Source organism: Galleria mellonella, unplaced genomic scaffold, assembly GCF_026898425.1.
Source record: "Galleria mellonella isolate WM207_F2 unplaced genomic scaffold, CSIRO_AGI_GalMel_v1 utg78, whole genome shotgun sequence".
Lineage (NCBI taxonomy): Eukaryota > Metazoa > Arthropoda > Insecta > Lepidoptera > Pyralidae > Galleria > Galleria mellonella.
This window is the reverse complement of record NW_026442151.1, coordinates 1,716,799-1,734,625: the sequence shown is the minus strand read 5'-3', so window position 1 is coordinate 1,734,625 and position 17,827 is coordinate 1,716,799. Positions and strand designations below refer to the sequence as shown.

Sequence of the window (17,827 nt, the reverse complement as noted above, 5' to 3'; positions counted from 1 at the left end):
AGGGTGGAATATGGCAATGAAATGACAGGGTACAGAAGCAAAACATCTTAGTCATCATGGCAACGCATGGAGGTTATCATGGGCGACAGTATACTCTGTTATGTCCATTATAGTTTTCATGTCTATAGGAGCAGTTATCACTTTCCATCAGGTGGGCCGTCAGCTAGTTTGCCATTCTAAGCTGCATAAAAAGAATCTATTATAATTTATCATTATTAAATCGCTCTTATTTTTTAATCACTAATTTTGAAAGAAGTGAGATATGTTAAAATACGTTTATATTGCTTCAGGACAAAGACTACAGAGGGTATCAGGATACTTTTATTTCCCTGGGTGGAGTTAAGTCAATCGGATTTGAAGACACTAATTCTTATTGAAGATGCCCTAAGACTGTTAAAGTCCACGAGAAGATGCTGTCGGTTTATCCGTGATGTGTTTTTACGTGACTTTCCCCCCGAAATTTTTTTAAATCGACCAAGAATAATAAAGGTATATATGTATATACAAGAATAATAATAGAATAATTATTCTTAACCCTCCGCTAACCGTATAGTACAATATCGTCCGTGCCAAGTCTTGAAAAAGTATGTAAAAAAAATTAGTACTCTCGAAAAAGTCTGTAAAAAAATTTACACACGCGCGTACCTCACAGGCAAGGTTTTGAAAGGAGCTTATATGAAGAATAAATCTCCAAAACATTTCTTCTTAAAACTAATTTATATCCAAAACATCGATTTTCTAGTGAAATCTTAGAAATTACGTTTTTTGTAGAGATTACAAAATTGACTTCATTACTTTACCTCAATCCCATCAATAGTCATCCCATCAGAAGTCAAAAACTATTGAAACAGAAAAAAAAATCTAGAACATATTCCCCGAATTTTTTTGGAATTTTTCCCTACCTTTAAGTAGGTCAAATTATCGTCTGGGAAGATATCATCGTCCTTGACGGTTGACAGTGTGCAAAAAAAACACGGTTGGCGGAGGGTTAATTGTATTTAAGTTGACATTTTTTACTAGATGTAAACCGTGACATTGACTGTTAATAAAGAAATAAGTGTTAAAATGGCGGAGACGATTTTTGGCTTACGCAAATATATGATTGACTTGCGCGGAGACTAGAGATTAAACGCATAGCAGTTTGGCCGGATACCGGATATCGGATACCGGATACCGGATATTCGGCCAACTATGTGGTCGAATAGCCGGATATTCGGCTGCCGGATATCCGACTTTGTAAGTGCGAATTTATCGCAATCGTGACCCTTATTCTTGGTGGGCAGCTAATGCCAAACAATACCCAAATTTAACAAAGTTTGCTAAAATCTATCTTTTGGCACTTTGTAGCAGTGTGTACAGCGAAAGACTTTTTTGAAGCTGTCCTAATTTATGAAGAGATGCGAAACCGCTTACTACTTCTCAATGCAGAGGAATTAGTATTTATTCACCATAATTTACCCTTAGTGCAGTATGAGTACTAATTAATTTATTTTCTTTCTATTACATTCATTTGCTATTGTGTGATTAAAAATTTTAAACTAAACCTAATTATATTTGTTAAGTGATGCTAAGACTAACTAAATAAAGCAAATAATTAGTTGAAAATATTTTTTTTTATCCAGATTTTTTAATTCGGCGGGTTGCCTATCCGGCCAAATAGTAATTTTCCGGTATTCGGCCAGATAATATTAAGGCCGCCAGATAGGCCGGATACCGGATAGTTACCGGATATCCGTTTCATCTCTAATCGAGACACATTGACGAATGACCGAGATCAATTTATAGTGATATCTAAAATACTATATCAAAGTACCTATTTAGTTTCTAGCAAAATTTATTTAAAAAATACTACTAATCACTTCCAGAGCTTTTAATCTTCGGACAAGTTGGCTTATTATTTTTTTAATGAAAAACTCTCATAGATTAACGAAAATAATAAGTCTTGAATGGTGTTATTATTAAACATAATCTTTTTTTATTCTCAATAAGATATTTATTTAGGTACCTATTTTTTTTTGTATCAGCCGTTAACCATCCACTGCTGAACATGGCCTCCCTCATAAGGGGGATTTTGCCAGTAGTTGCTACGCTTGGCAGGTGTGTTGGCAACCGCAGCTTGGCTTTTAGTGACGTTTTAAGAGGGTCACTGCTGCCTATCCCTCGACCATAAGCTCGCATAGTCACTTCTATGTAAATATATATACTGAAAATTTAATGTATTTAATTATACTACCATATGAACAAAAGTCTTGTAGATATTTAGTAAGTTTTTCCTTATAATGTTCACTAATAGCAAAATATACTACACTTTATTATTTTCTTGCAGAGTTTGCTTTCAATGTTAGAAGGAGTAAACGGCGGAGGACCAGGCGAAGCTTTGCAAGTACTATTGTATATCACTCGTGCTCTACGTAAACGACTTTTACAATTTTCCAGTTTAGACTTAACATATGAAACCAATAAGGTAATGTATCTGCGTATTGATAATTTTTTGAGAGCATATTAATTAATTTATTAAGATTTTTAAATTATGAGGACGTTTAGCAAACGAAAGTTGCCCACTTTATTATTTGTTGATTTTTTTTATACCACAAATGTGGCATTTAACTAGCATTCAGCCTGTCTGATGGTAAATGGTTGCTGAAGACTATGCATGCCTGTATCAGTAGGGTGTCACGTAACTTATAATTCTCGATTATTTTTAATTGAAATACATGTAATAAAAATTTTTAAATACAATTTTAATAGTAATAACTACAACTATTTATACTATGATAATTTAAATGTTTTTATAGTTTTATGCATTCAATGTATTACACAGTTTTCAGTGGAGAACAAGGAATTGGATGACAATATAAATATAGAACTTGAGCATATTACTAGCGGTGATGGTGTACTTCATATGCCTGATGAGGAAGATGGTCTAGCTGCTTTGATACAACTATCTACTCCTATATACACACTAGACACTTTACAATCTGTACTATCCACAATGGCTAGAAGTGTTGTACTGGTTAACCCTGTTGAAAAGACTGAAGTTTTAGATTTGGTATTGATTAATTGTTGTTATATTATCATACGTTTTCACATAACATTATGTTACGTTTTTGTAATTTTTCATTTTCCAGAAAGAACTGAACATACGTTTAAGTTTAGTTGAGTGTCTTGTAAAGTTCTTAATAGATTGTGTCAGTGATAGTTTTTGGAGCATAGATCACAATTCAAAAATTCTTAGAGACATAAGCCATAAAAGTTGCATGATTATGCGTTTACTGGGAGACCTTTTAATGAAGTACAGGTATTTGATTTTTTTTCACAAACTTTAAATTTTAAATTTAATTTCTACACGAAATATAATCTAAATATAATAATCCTTTTCAGAAAATCTTTTAGTGAAGATTCATCAAGAAAACATCATCGTGTTGCATGGTTACGCTTAGTGCAATGCGCTGAGAATCTCTTAAGTTGGGCGCAGGAGTCTGCAATGCCTCCTTCTTCATTGGTGTTAGCTCTGCAGATAGCTCAGCTTGATTCAGGACTGCAGTTGTTATATCCGGAAATAAGTAGAAAAATCGCAATAGCTTTGCAGGTTTGTTTCATTCATTAAAAGAAATAGCATATCTATATATCAATATTTAGCGGCATTTATCATCATTGGTGTATTTATTTTCCGGGTAGAGGGAGGGGAGTGATGGGGGTTGGTTTCTCAAAAAGAACACATAATGTACTCTTAGACATGTTTTATACAAAACTAAAAATTCCGCTTTAGAACTGCATCCGGCCGCCCCTACTAAAATTAAAAGCATGTCGCTATAATTAATAAAGTAAAAATGATGTTATTAAAAAATAGCATGCAATTTGTTTTACAGAATGCGAGAACCTCTGTTGATCAGGAACACAAAAGCAAATATAGAGAGTTAATAAAATTATTTTCTTGTATGGAAGATGCTGTTCAATTTATGAAAAATAAGAGCACCTGCCGCGACACCAAGAGAGTTTTAACTTGCATAAAGAAATCTCTTCCTGTTTTAGAATTGCATCTGAGTGAAACATATTTAAAAGATGTAGGGAATATTTTGTTGAACAAAGTGAAAGATTTTAATTTGAACGATAACGATTGGTCTGTTGCACGCAGTATTGCTTTAAAGCTTATGGCCCATAAATTAGATTGGGTGCGAGCAAAATTTTATATAATGATGGCGGATATGGTGAAATTAGTGTTAGTCAGTGATGATGTCCAACAATTAGATAATGAAAACAGATTGATGTTGCTGTGTGATGTAGAAATACTAACAGAGATCTGTTGCCATGGACTGTCTTCTAAAATAAAAGAGGTTAGTAGTTCTTAATTACGTACAGTACACAATCAGGTTTACTCAAACATCATTAATTATTATTTTGTTATAGGTTGAAAGCAGCGCGTCTGATATTATGTTATACTTACTGCGCGGACGCTTAGTACTGAGTGAGAGTTGTTGGTGGAGACTATTGGCCAGCCTGCTACCAGTGCTGCCACTCTTGCACGTGTACGCTGCGCATGACACACAACTAGGTGAATTAACAATGTAATATTTGTAAGCCGACTCCTGGTCGGTCTTGGAGAATGGCGCACTAGCGCCACATTTCATTCATACTAGCTTTCTGTCCGCTACTTCGTACGCGTGGACTTTAGAAGTAGGGAAACCAATGAAATGGATCGCTTCTAGATCAAACATATACCAGATTTTAGTTCGACTTTCAGGCAATAACTTTGAAAACTGCATACAATTTGATGTAATAGTTTTTGCGTGATGTTTAAACTTCTATTGCTCTTATTTAAATCACTCATATATTTTTTTTAAATATCTTCCATATACAGATATTGTCTAGTTACAATTTTATTATATTAGTATGATTATTTTATGTGTTTATAATTTATTTAAATGGTTTTGGCAAGATTTTATATAATAAAAGTGAGTTATCTAACGAAACAGCTTGGAATAGAATTAACATTTTATTTATTGAATAACTCTTAAGTACTTAATGTATTGATGCATTTAATTTTTATAACTTGAATGTTACTACTAACATTTTTTCTATTGTTGTTAAAACTGTAATTAAATTAAAATATTTGATATACGATATTGTAGGTCAAGCGATTTGGAAATCTCTGGAAGCTGAGATAGCAAATTGTATGGGAGTGCCAGACGCGGATGCGCTGTGGGGACGAGTGCGCCTTTTGTTCGTGCGCTGCGTTGCTATACAGCTTGAAGCCGCACAATACATTTGCCATTCATTAGGTCTGTTTGTATATTTAATTCTTTGATTAATTTAATTATTAATAATGTTTCGTCTTTATGTATATTTGTTTGTAATGGATAAACTCAAAACTCACCTATAGAAGGCTACATTATCAGCGAGTAACATAAATTTCATATTATATAAAAAAATTAAAGATTATTACGAAAATTACAAGAATGTAATCCAAGGTATCAAAAATCTACTTATAAAAGTCATTATTTGGCAGGCACTGCAAAAACTATTAATGATACATAAAAAAATATAATACAAATTTATCGTACTCATCATAACTACAAAAAAATCTACGAGGCTACATTTGTTTATTATTTCAGCCGTTAACTGTCCACTGGACATAAACCTTCCCCATAAAGGGAGTTTTGCTAGTAGTTGCCACGCTTGGCAACCGCAGTTAGGTTTTTAGAGAAGTTTATAAGGGACGCTGCTGCCCATCCCTCGCCCTCCCTTAGTCGGCTCTTACGACACCCACGGGAAAGGAAGGGGTGATCCATTCTATGCCGGGCCATACACGGCGGGGCTATATAATATAATAACTGTTATAATCAAGTCACGATAATAGTTTTTTTTAAATAAGCCACTCAAAATACGGGTAAAATCGAAAAGTGATGATATTCGTATAATAATATTTATATTTATCTAACTAAATAGTTTCATAATCAAGGTAGATTACAAGGTAATAAATGTTTAAATTATTTGAATAGAACCTTTTGTTTACAAGTTACGATGGGTATAAAAATGCTGAAAGTAAGAAACTACCCGTGCCAAGTCGGGTCGCTAGCTAGTTATTACTTTAGACGTGTATGAACAATTCACGATGCAACTATTAGTTTAAACCGACGATTTTATTGTTATACTTGTATGCATTACGATTTTAATATTTAAATTAATATATTAATTTTTTAGATGACGAAAAATATTTACCTCCAAAAGAAGCCTTACGATCTGATGTACTTTTGAATGCTTTAAGAAGAGTAGAAGTTAACGATTTTAATATAGATTCTTCTAGTTCTCCTTCGAAAACTCCTCAGGTTTGTTTACATAAAAAATATTTACCAGAGGGAGACTTTGTACAAAAGTCGATTGCTTGGGTACCTCTGTCCCATTCATGTTTCAACCGTGAAGCAGTTGTATTTGCATGGCTATTTTGAAGGTTTGAAGGGTGGGATATAGCAGTGAATTTACAGGGTACAGAGGAATAACATTTGAGTCCTCAGGAATGGCAACGCATGGGGGGTATCATGGGCGAAACAGTATACTCTGTTATGTCCATGGTACTGCTCATGTCTATAGGCGACGGTTACTACTTTGTTTTCGTTTGAATAATTCGTATTATTTAAATATATCTAATTTTTTTTTTTTATACAACATATACAACATAGAATGGGACATAACAGAGTATACTGTTTCGCCCATGATACCCCCATGCGTTCCCATTCTTGAGGACTTAGACGACCCACACAGCCATGTAAACCCAACTGATGGAAAGTCATTAAAGTCTTCTCATTTACTTCTTCAGGATTAACAATGTTTGTTATAATTATTTGTGATGTCCATTTTATTACAATCGAATAGTTTAGAAGATCTAAAATAGACAAAGCACAGATAATTTGATAGGCAGTGTATGCAATATATGATTATATTATTTATATGATCATCAGCTTTACATATCTTTATTTTAAATAATATTGTTCTGCATTTATTACTATAAATATAACTCAGTCGTTAATAAGTAATAATGTTTAATATTTTTTTCTGAAGTGTGTTAAATTAAATTGTATTAACATATTTAAGACAACGGGACTACTACAAATATTGGATGTACTGAAGCAAGATTTAGTTTTGGACGAAGATGGTGCTCTACTAAGGAGTCACTCAGGCCGGATGGCATTGGAGCCGTCACTGCGCCGTAGCACGCTCCAGCAGTTGGCCGTGATGATGAGACAGCAGGAGTTGCACGACACCTTCCTACAACATGACGGGCTCAGTCTCACTGTTGCTATACTTAGGTGAGTTTCATTATTATTGGCGTATTTAAGATTATAGGTATTGTTTTGTCGTATGGCCCCGGTATAGAATGGACCACCCCTGTCTTTCCTGTGGGTGTCGAAAGAAACGACTAAGTGAACTTGATGGTCGAGATACGGGCAAAAGCGTCCCTCTTAAAACATTACCAAAGCCTAACTGTACTTGGCAACATGCCTACCAACTACTGGCAAAACCCTTTTTAATGGGGGAGGCGTATTTACTTTTTGTTACTGTCTGATATAGTTTTTTTTAATGGATGATAATGGAATGGCAATCCCACCCGCGCTATCAGTATACACCGGCGGGGCACCAGTGAAGGATGATAGGTCAGTATGAAGTAGGTCAGTTAGCCTATCGTGACGAATTCAACAAGAATTGTTCACGATGGTTTCCAGGGGGAACCACGAGGAGGTCGACCTAATAAGGCATATTGCTAGCAATGGGGCTGTCAAACTTCATTGTTAATAATCCCTTTCCCCCCTGTATGATATGGTATGGTATGGTAGGTATTGTTACATTGATTGCAGGTAGGTATTGTACGTGCCATTCCGTGTACGTAAGGTAGTATAGTTTGAATGCCATGTAACTTTGACGTATTTTTTTTTAATTACAGACTGTCGCTTATGGTGGATGATTATCTCGCCTTCCCCGAATGCGCTATTAGCTGTGTATCCATACTAAATAGTGTCTGTTTTGCTAGTCGCCACAATTTGATGAAGATACCAGACTTGGCGACATTATTGATTAGAGGTAAGTTCAGTTTTTTATATACTAGATTTTACCAGTGACTTCGTTCGTTGACCGGGATGTATTGACTAACTGAGACACAAAGTAGCCTATATTCTTCTCCATCTCATATAATACATATAGTAATAAAATGAGCCGTTGCGGTGCTAAGACGTAATAAACAAACAAACAAACTTATGTATTTATAATATAAGTAAAGATTTACATATATGTAGATATTGATGGAAATGTTTCAGAAATTGATACGTCGTATATTATTGTCTCAATTGTCTTTCTAATCTAAATTTGCATATTGACCATAAATCAATTACGTGCTTATACTTGTGACGGTTCGCCTATAGTACAATAGGTTTAATACCATAAGTATTTATAAGCACTTACAATTTTAAGTATATATTTTTAAACAAACTTTAAAGTCAAGGTTCACAATAGCGTATAGAGAAGACGTTACCATATATGAAATATTGACACAGAAGGAAAACTCCTTTGATGTGTTTTCTTTGAAAAAGTAGTGGATGTCACAAGAAAATTAAATAAATTAAACAAAAATATATTATATCTTATATATAACCAAATTATAGTTTACTTTTTATCATCAGGTGTAAAAAGGATGCATACAACACAGTTTAATAAGGTTTATGAGAGTCTTTAAAGTTTTATAAATTCGATAATCAATTTAATAGAAAATACCAAAATACGTTAACATATAATTAAATTGAATTTGAAGAAAAGTTCAGTTCGAATAATGGGCATCATTATTGAAATATCAATTCGGTGAGATAATCTATGACGTTACTAGGTGAGAAAAAAAGAAAAAGAGGAGAGCCGGCAGATCGGCGGGCGCGCGGGAGTCGGTTTTAGGAATAAATAAAAAAAGAAAAAAAAAAAAAAAAGGAAAATGGCGGGGAGTCGCTTTTTAGGAATTGCGCAATGAAAAAGAAAAAGAAAAAAAAGGATGGCGGGGGAGTCGTGTTTTAGGGATGGCGCAATAAAATAAAAAAATAACTAGGATATAGATCTAGGAGGGACTTTCGATGAAGGGGTTTGAGATCTTAGTGTATCACTATGGATTAAGTGTGTGAAATTAATCAATAGAAGACTGGAGAATCCGGTGAGCTTGTTCCATTTATTACTACGTAGTTAGATTTTTGACTGTGATCACAGGCAAAGTCTATACTTAATATTTTTCCCAACAACTATTAGTCCATATACCTTTAGGTAATGCGTATATCGTTAAATGCAATCACATTTGAACAAAGTTTACATCAATATAATTTACGTACTTACGTTATTCATTATACAAAATCCAATTATATGGTCGTTTGATAGAACTTCATTACATTCAATGTTCTAATTGTCCAGTTTGGAAAATACTTATTGAATCAACTATTGAACTAGTTTCATATCTAGTTATTATAAAGTATTTATTTATTGAGGATAATAGACTAAAGTGACTATGGTCTGGTCTCATTGCTGGGGAAACAGCCATTGATGAGAGAGAGGGGTTATTGGTGGCGATGTGAATGCGCGGTGTGGGCTACCTCCATTGTTTGGAGTGACTGTTTTATGTGTATTGTGGAGCCGTTCCTTGTGTCAGTCGGTGGAAATTGCCTGTGTTCAGTCGTGGGTTGGTGATGGTTGAGACGATGATGATGATGAAATATTTGTATTTATTACACTATTACAGTGTTGGTTTGGAATATCTGTTCATACTTAACGCTTCATGGTGAAGTGTTTTCATACCATTCCCAATGACTAATGATTCTTAGTCTATATTTGATTATCCATGACTACATGTGGGGATTTGTTTTACACACATGTACAAAGAGACAGCTTAACTGTTATGATATTATGTGAATGTAATACTTTTAATACATTATTAATTGTGTTACTAGATAAATTCATGTGACTGTGGGGTGTTTATGGTAAACAATATTGTTTAAATAGATATTTTGTCTTGATTTATTATAAACTTTAATATTGATTTTGTTGTAGTAAGCAAGCTGATAATAACAATTCTGTGTGTATTACTGATTACTAAGAATATTTAATTATATATTATAGGTATTAATTTCCTAATGGTAATAAAAGTACTAAAAGATTCTCTGACTATAGTTACTCTTAACTAGGTATGAGGGTCAGTATACAATTGGTACTGTCTGCCTTGTGAAGCTATGGATTTTACTCATATTTAGAAAGGAAGTTGTCCAAATATATGTGTGTTGTTTGTTCATGTTATATTGACTAGACAAGTTCAGACAGGGTTAATATTAATGAATATTTACTGGATTTATATTTAATATACATGTTTTGAATATTTTATGGGAATAGTATGGAGATATACAAGTAGTAAAATATAATATTAGTATTTTATAAATTTAATTATTGAGTTATATGTTTATGTCGGACTGTATCCAGGGAGATATTATCCTATTAATATCAAGTTAGGACAATTACTTTAAATATTAATAAAGCAAACACTAACACTGATTATTCACTTCTTTAATAAATTTACATTAGAGGTTAGGAATCAAATAGATAGCATATTGGGAAATCTTCATCACATGTATTTGAGGAATGTTCTTGATAATTAGACTGTATGTATATATTATTGCAAGTACAATTGCAATAAGAATGTTAAGCTTCTAATCTTCTGTTCATTCTTGAATTTGAAAGTAAGCTTGGCTACTGATATGAATATAAAACTGCAGCATTACTGGATACTATTAATTATTACTGGTGTAAACCATGATTATTTATGTCACTGATAATTTAGTTGTATATTACGGTTGATATATGATGATTTTATATTTAATTATATTAAAAAAATACAAATAAACAAACTTGCTAGTATTTGTTACGTTGACAGTTGTGATAGATAATCAAAATTCAATTCAATACATCAATACGTCATTCAATACTTCATTAATGTGACAAATGTCAAACAAAAGGAGATTATACAATGATTCTATATCTAAGTCTATGAAAATTTATATAATTTTCTGTTATTTTTAATAACTGTAGGGGAAATATTGGAATTATTTATATGAAAAATTTCACTTAAATGATATGATAATTATTTAAAGACCTAATTTCTTATTTAATCATGAAATTTAAACACTAGAACACTTGATTAAAAACAGAAATCCTCTTAGTAAATAGGTTTACTAAGACACTAAAAGGAAGTAGATATAGTATAGCTATAGTACAGCTACAATAATTGTATGGGACTTACTGTCCTTTCTATACAAATATATATTTAATCTATATCTTTCACATTATAATTATGCAATATATTGCCCCTACTACTACAACATACACAAATAGGACTTATTGTCCTTCCTATATACCTATATATAATAATTGACCTGGCACTTTAATGTGTAATTTATCAGTACTTATGACAACAACCAATTATGACTTATAGTCCTCTCTATAAAGCTACATAATTATTTAATCTGATTATTTCACAATGTGATTAATCAAAAGTCTACAAATATTACAAAAGATCTCTATTACTCTCAACACAATAATAGCTTGTTGGACTTAGTGTCCTCAAACTTATAGAAAACCCAACTGGTTATTTCACGAGAATTGTTATATATGTGATTAATCAGTGTCTTTTAATATATAGTTCCTTTAGATATATCTCTCTGAATAAATAATTGGTTAATTCACAATGTGGTTAATCAACAATAATATTATATATAATTGACTGGACTTATAGTTCATTCAATAGAATTACTTTTAGTAGCTCTTAGTGGGTGGGACTACTCGTGGCGAGCCGCAATCAACAGATATAACTTGAACCTTGAGTATTCTTGGTATTAAGTAAATAATATTAAATTGACAATGCTATGTTATGATATAGCAATTATCAACATTATATGGCTTGGCCAATTCCAGGGTGTGGAAGGTATCCCCTATCACACAAATCTTCATCTCTCTCGGACTGTCTTCACAGGTGATCTCTAATGTCACATTATAGGGCCGAAGGGTTATGTCCCATCAAAGTAGGTTCTGGTGTCTGGGTGATCTCGCTTCTTGGTCTGATCTCTTGTGGAGCCGCGCCCCCATTGAGTAAGCTGTAACAGGGTGACCAGTTTCGTACTGTTAGTGGGTGATCTCTATCTCGCCATATAGTACTGAAAGGGTCATCGCCCATGAGTAAGCTCTCGTGTCGGATGATCCTGGGATTTCAGTTCAACTTTTTGCCTCTGGCAAACACCAATTTATACTGGAAGCATATAACTGGTGGAGCCACTGTAATGTTGAAGTAAATGTACTTATGTTTGGTTTGGAACTGAGAATACTCATTCCCTTATTACCATCAGAGTGCATTAATAAATAGTATTTTCCTTTTAGGAGGAAGAGTTATAGATAGTTGGAAAGTCTTCCACTGGAGAGATGTGAGGGGCCCGACCGCTCCCCCATTTTTTTTTTTTTTTTATTATTACAGTTATACTGTAATTTACTATTAAAATAACATAACTTCCTAGTTACATGAATTATGAGTATAATTCATTAATTATTCTTAATCCTTAAAGCTTTATCAATTATCTTCATTATTTAACTCCTATCATATACCAATTAAAGAACCTTTTGGTTATTACACACACAACGGGTCCTACATTTCTAGACGATCACACATTTATTTATTTGGCCAAATGATCAAGTGTTCTATTATAAGATCTGTTCAATATTATGTATTTATTGTAAGGGTTTATATGATTCATAGGTTGTTTGGGGTGTATAATACAATATAGGTATGGGGTTATATTGAGAGTGTTAGGCCTTTCTTTAGGGTAGATTTTCATTATATTTTCATAGATTTCATTAGAAAGCCTTCGTAGGCTTTTCTTAGGCTTTGTAGGTTTTCCATGTGTAGCTTAGTTTAGAGGGTAGTTATTATAAGGGGTGCAAAGGGGGGGACCATCACATACTTCGGCCGCTCATTTTGTGGCCGGTGTATTTATAAGCACTTACAATTTTAAGTATATATTTTTAATTACGTTTAAACTTCTGTCTGTACAAAAACTGTTTTCGACGAGGAACATTGTTAGCGAGATAGACGTGTTTACATTATTAGCTTTTTTCACTATTTCACGTACTTTTTTTGCTCGTCTCTGTAGAATTGAATAGAGTGTAAACGAGGTATCATCATCATCATTTATCAATCGTTACTTTCCATTGCTGAAGATAGGCTAAAGATACACCTATTTTTTTGCGTTTTGCTAGTATTTGCCACGCTTGGCAACCGCAGTTAAGTTTTTGGTGATCTTTTTAGAGGAACGGTGCTACCTCTCTACCATTAAGTACCCTTAGTTGTCTTTTATGATACCAACGGGAAAGAAAAAGGGGATCCATTCTATCTAGGACTACACGGCAGTGAATGAGGCATGAAAAAAATTGGTCCATTGTAAACCTATGTATTAGCTCAACACACGTCTAACGATGGTACCCAGATATTTATTCCTCGATTTCCCACCAGTGATCCTGGTATTCCCGGCCCACGAGTCTGTGGTGGCTATGTCGGCGCAGGTGTTGTCGCTGACAGCGTGGGCGGGTTTCGCGCTACAGGAGCTGTCAGAACGGCGCCGTGTGCCCGCGCTTCCCGCCGCGGTCTACCAGCGAACTGTGCTACCATTCGTCGCCAGCACTTACTGGCATACCAGTCCCAATGCAGAGCATTCTTCTATAGGTCAGTGGTTATCACACATATACATACATATTTATATACATTTCTCAACGGAACATTGGTCCTATACAGTCTATATACGATACACATAAAACTGAGTGTTGAAGATTATTTCTTGCCTCATTGAATTACTAATGTATACTCGAAAAGTAAAAATATTGACTTTTGTTTTCTATAAATAATCTAGGGAAGCTAGAGCTGTCATTTCTGAGTCATTTTAAAATATGAATATTCCTCTGTTTGTTACGTCAACACAAGATAATAAAATGCAATATATCATAACTAGGTATTAGTCCAATTTACGAACAGGCTTAACCAATCCGTTTATGAAAATGCCTTTAAATGAAACTGATGTTAGTATGAAATAATATTACTTTGTATATTATTATATTAATTTCCACTGTAATATATATTAATTATGTTTTATAATAATAACAAGTTCTCGGAAAAAGTAAAAGTACTATATGACCCTTATTCGCAGAATGGCTACTTAGTGAGGAGTCATGGCGAGCCGCAATCCGCGTTCGTTGGTGGTGCAGCTATTATAATGGTGTCGCTCGGTTGCTTCGGGGTCCCTTGAGTCCGTCCCAGGACGCTCCGCCGGCCCCGCTGTCCCTGCGGCCGACGCCCAGCGATCTGTGTGCGCTACAAGCCGCCTGTCCGCTCCGCGCCGCTTCTGACACCTTATTAGCACTCGAAAACGCTACTTCCCATAGGCAGGTCAATGACGCGCTCAACGTTCTCGAAAGGTAATTAAGATATAACTGTGACATAATTTGAACCTATCTTGTTAGTACTATTGTGTTTATTGAACAGCATTTTTCCTTGAAGCATTCGATACTGGAAATGCATGGAGAGATATTTGGTATGTATTATCGAGTCTTGATTGCAGTGATTGGTAAAGTATAACTTATTAATTTTTTTCAAAAATATTTCGAAAATTTCATATTATCGTACTCTAGTAACTTGACTCTCATGGCTACAGTATCGTACTATAAAGGACTATTATAGTTGCAGCTTAGAAAAGTTTAAAATATCGCCTTGGTCGTTTACATTGTAATATAACATAAAGAGTTACTACCACTAACATAAAGAGTCGCCGTGTGTGCCTCGGCATAGAACGGGTCACCCCTTTTCCGTGGGTGTCGTTCAGAGAAGACTAAGGAAGAGCGAGGGATGGGCAGCAACGTCCCTTTTAAAAGATCTCTAAACGCCTAACTGCGGTTGCTATCCCGCCTGCCAAGCCTGGCAACTACTAGCAAAACTCCCCTTATGGGGAAGGCTTATGTCCAGCAGTGGATAGTTAACGGCTGAAATAATAATAATAATGAGTTACAAATTTTCGTAGTTACTTGAATTTACTACCGTCGTCGTGTGTGACCGGTGCGGAGTTGGCCGCGTTGCCGTGGCACCACACGCGGCGGTTCCTCGCAGCGCCTCCTGCATCTTCACGCGATTCCACGTTGCTCATCGCGCTTATGCAGTTCATACTCGTTTATATGGATAACGTACCCAGTGATCGTGAGTTTTGCTATCTACTGTACCGTGTTCTATACAATCATGTTGTTGACAACATATAAATGATAAGCATTCTAAATTCGCTATTCTTTATTTGAATAAAGAATAACGAATTTAGAATGCTTATCATTAAGAATTACTATGTTTGTTGAAGCGGAGATTCTAAATTGATGAATTTTATATTGACTAAATGGGGATTCGATAAAGAGTGTGTTAGGTCAATTATATTTTCCTGAACTAGATGCTCTCTTGAGGAAGTTCATATCACTGGTTATTTGATTAGAATAATTTTTTTTCGCTAAGTACCATACATACTAGATGTATGTCAATTATACTGACTGCCCAATAATATTTACTTTTTATAAGATTGCGTTCAACAGTAAGACCGTATTATTATCTACTTTATTTATAGTGTTTGTTTTTATTTCCTATGTAAATAAATTGTGTTCATAAATTCATTCGTTACCTATCTCTTTATTTTTATTTATTAGCCGCAACGATGTCGTGGATAAAATCCTACTTTATCGGGAGTGACTCTGTCGTCATATCGTTACTGAGCCGCGACCAGCTGCACCCTCAACAGACGCCGCAAGAGAACATTGAGGTGACACAGCTGCACGTTCACATCGTCAAAGTCATACTCCGTTGTGTGATGCTCCTGGAATACGATGATTACGATAGCGGCAAACTGGAGAGTTTATTGAAGATCTTGTTAGCCTGTTTGGAGAAGATCGATTTGAAAAATTTTCATATGCTGGGTGTGTACTTTATTAAATAAAACTATGATTCTCTCTGTATTCTCTGTATTTTTACCTTTATTGTTTTTTTTTTACTGTTTTTTAAATCTTACTAATAGTATAAATGTGGAGGCTGGTAAAGTTTAAATGGTTGAATGAATTTGAATTTAATTTGATACATTGGTTTTATCTTAACGTATAGGACATTTTATACAATGGTTCGCGTGGAAAACAATCAAAGCCGTAAGAAACAACTACTTCAGAATATTGTTTAAAAGAAAATTATTTCAATAATTAAAATTTACGACTGGTGTTTTTATTTTTTTATTTTTAATAAGGAGGTTAGGTAATAACATATGTTGAAGAACTCACGCATTATGTCGCGACTAATACTTATAATTATATGCAATATTGCATTTTAGGATACTTGAATGAGTTAATGCGCTGCATACGATACGTCTTGAATTCTCGCTACTGCAAACTGTCTGAAGATACGCTGCTACAATGCTTACAAGTTATGACGAGAACACTTAGCGGTTGCGCTGCAGGTGGCGGCTGTAAAGGACAGGCATGTAGGTTGGATGCACTGCTTGGGTTGCTCGCTCTGATGCGACAGATTCACGAGGAACAGATACCAGTACAGGTATGTGTTGTAGAAAACTTTTTAATTTAAACTGAAACATCTCAATTGTCATGTATTTCTTGTTCAATAATACTTAAGTGTTTGTATATGTGTTGATGAACTTTTTGACGTAGTGAAAAGAAAGCAATATTTATTTATTTAATTTATTTATCAATAAATCGTGGTACAAAACGTGGCGAATGGTAGTCTCTACCAGCTAACGTTTGGGAAGTGCAGAGATAATCGAAGGTGATGTAGAGTAGAAGAAAAATACGAAATATACATAAATATATATCTTTTATTATTTTTTTACATTCGTATATTATATATAATGATGACGCATTTCTCTATTCTATGGAAGACTGCGTAAAAGATGAGTATTTACTATTTTTAATATATTGATGCATATGTATATGCTTATTTCGGGTCTCGGTTTACTAGATTAAGTCTTTAGATGGTTTTCTAGTTTCTCATAAAGGATACTTATTATAATTTGAAGCTTAAATAATTGATGTGATTGTCTGCCCCTGATATTGTTCTAATCTGTAATCTACTGAAATGGTGTATAATTATGCCTATATATTAATTTGACATTATCATAAGTATACTATGATAAATAGCACAATTAATCTACTACGTGAGGTAGGTAATTGTAATTATTTTTGATTTGAGTAATAAAAATGCGATCGCGCTAAATATTCTGTCTTGTATGGATTTTAATATAAATTATTAAGGGATTTATAATAACGTTGTTAGTTCAAGTGATAACGCTATGCTTGTGTATTAGGTAAGGCCAGCGAAATGTGGGCATATCAAATTTACTTTCACCACAACAGTAATGGTCCACATATGCATCTAAATACTCCTCGGAGATCATAGTCGAGATTTTTTTATAATCACAATTGACAGATATTAAATAGAAGTAATCATATACGAATATATATTTATATTATATATTTTGTATATGTATCATATTTTACATAGTTGCTATGTCTGCATATGACATAGACTTTGTGAATTTTATTATGATTTTTTCATGTAGTTAACCGAATAATAAACTTTTTATTTATAATATAAAGTGATTTTATGCAGTAAAATTTTTTACTATTACGTGTTTAAATTTTTAAAGAAGAAAACTCTATTCTAATATATAATTATTTATGTCGATTTTACTCAAGTTCG

General features: G+C 33.9%; 1 protein-coding gene across 2 annotated transcripts in view; it reads left to right on the top strand.

The window, feature by feature from the left end:
* The window catches only part of LOC113517379 (rotatin-like), a 48,437-nt gene that overhangs the window by 5,629 nt on the left and 24,981 nt on the right, over positions 1 to 17,827 (top strand). For both annotated transcript variants that reach the window (XM_052901393.1, XM_052901392.1), the window contains exons 5-20: positions 291 to 489; positions 2,327 to 2,464; positions 2,822 to 3,049; positions 3,129 to 3,298; positions 3,382 to 3,589; positions 3,870 to 4,334; positions 4,408 to 4,552; positions 5,130 to 5,279; positions 6,202 to 6,326; positions 7,090 to 7,304; positions 7,937 to 8,073; positions 13,562 to 13,771; positions 14,250 to 14,517; positions 15,117 to 15,289; positions 15,778 to 16,044; positions 16,446 to 16,666. In XM_052901393.1, coding sequence (XP_052757353.1) covers positions 291 to 489; positions 2,327 to 2,464; positions 2,822 to 3,049; positions 3,129 to 3,298; positions 3,382 to 3,589; positions 3,870 to 4,334; positions 4,408 to 4,552; positions 5,130 to 5,279; positions 6,202 to 6,326; positions 7,090 to 7,304; positions 7,937 to 8,073; positions 13,562 to 13,771; positions 14,250 to 14,517; positions 15,117 to 15,289; positions 15,778 to 16,044; positions 16,446 to 16,666 — 3,319 coding nt within the window. The remainder of the gene's footprint in view (positions 1 to 290; positions 490 to 2,326; positions 2,465 to 2,821; positions 3,050 to 3,128; positions 3,299 to 3,381; positions 3,590 to 3,869; positions 4,335 to 4,407; positions 4,553 to 5,129; positions 5,280 to 6,201; positions 6,327 to 7,089; positions 7,305 to 7,936; positions 8,074 to 13,561; positions 13,772 to 14,249; positions 14,518 to 15,116; positions 15,290 to 15,777; positions 16,045 to 16,445; positions 16,667 to 17,827) is intronic.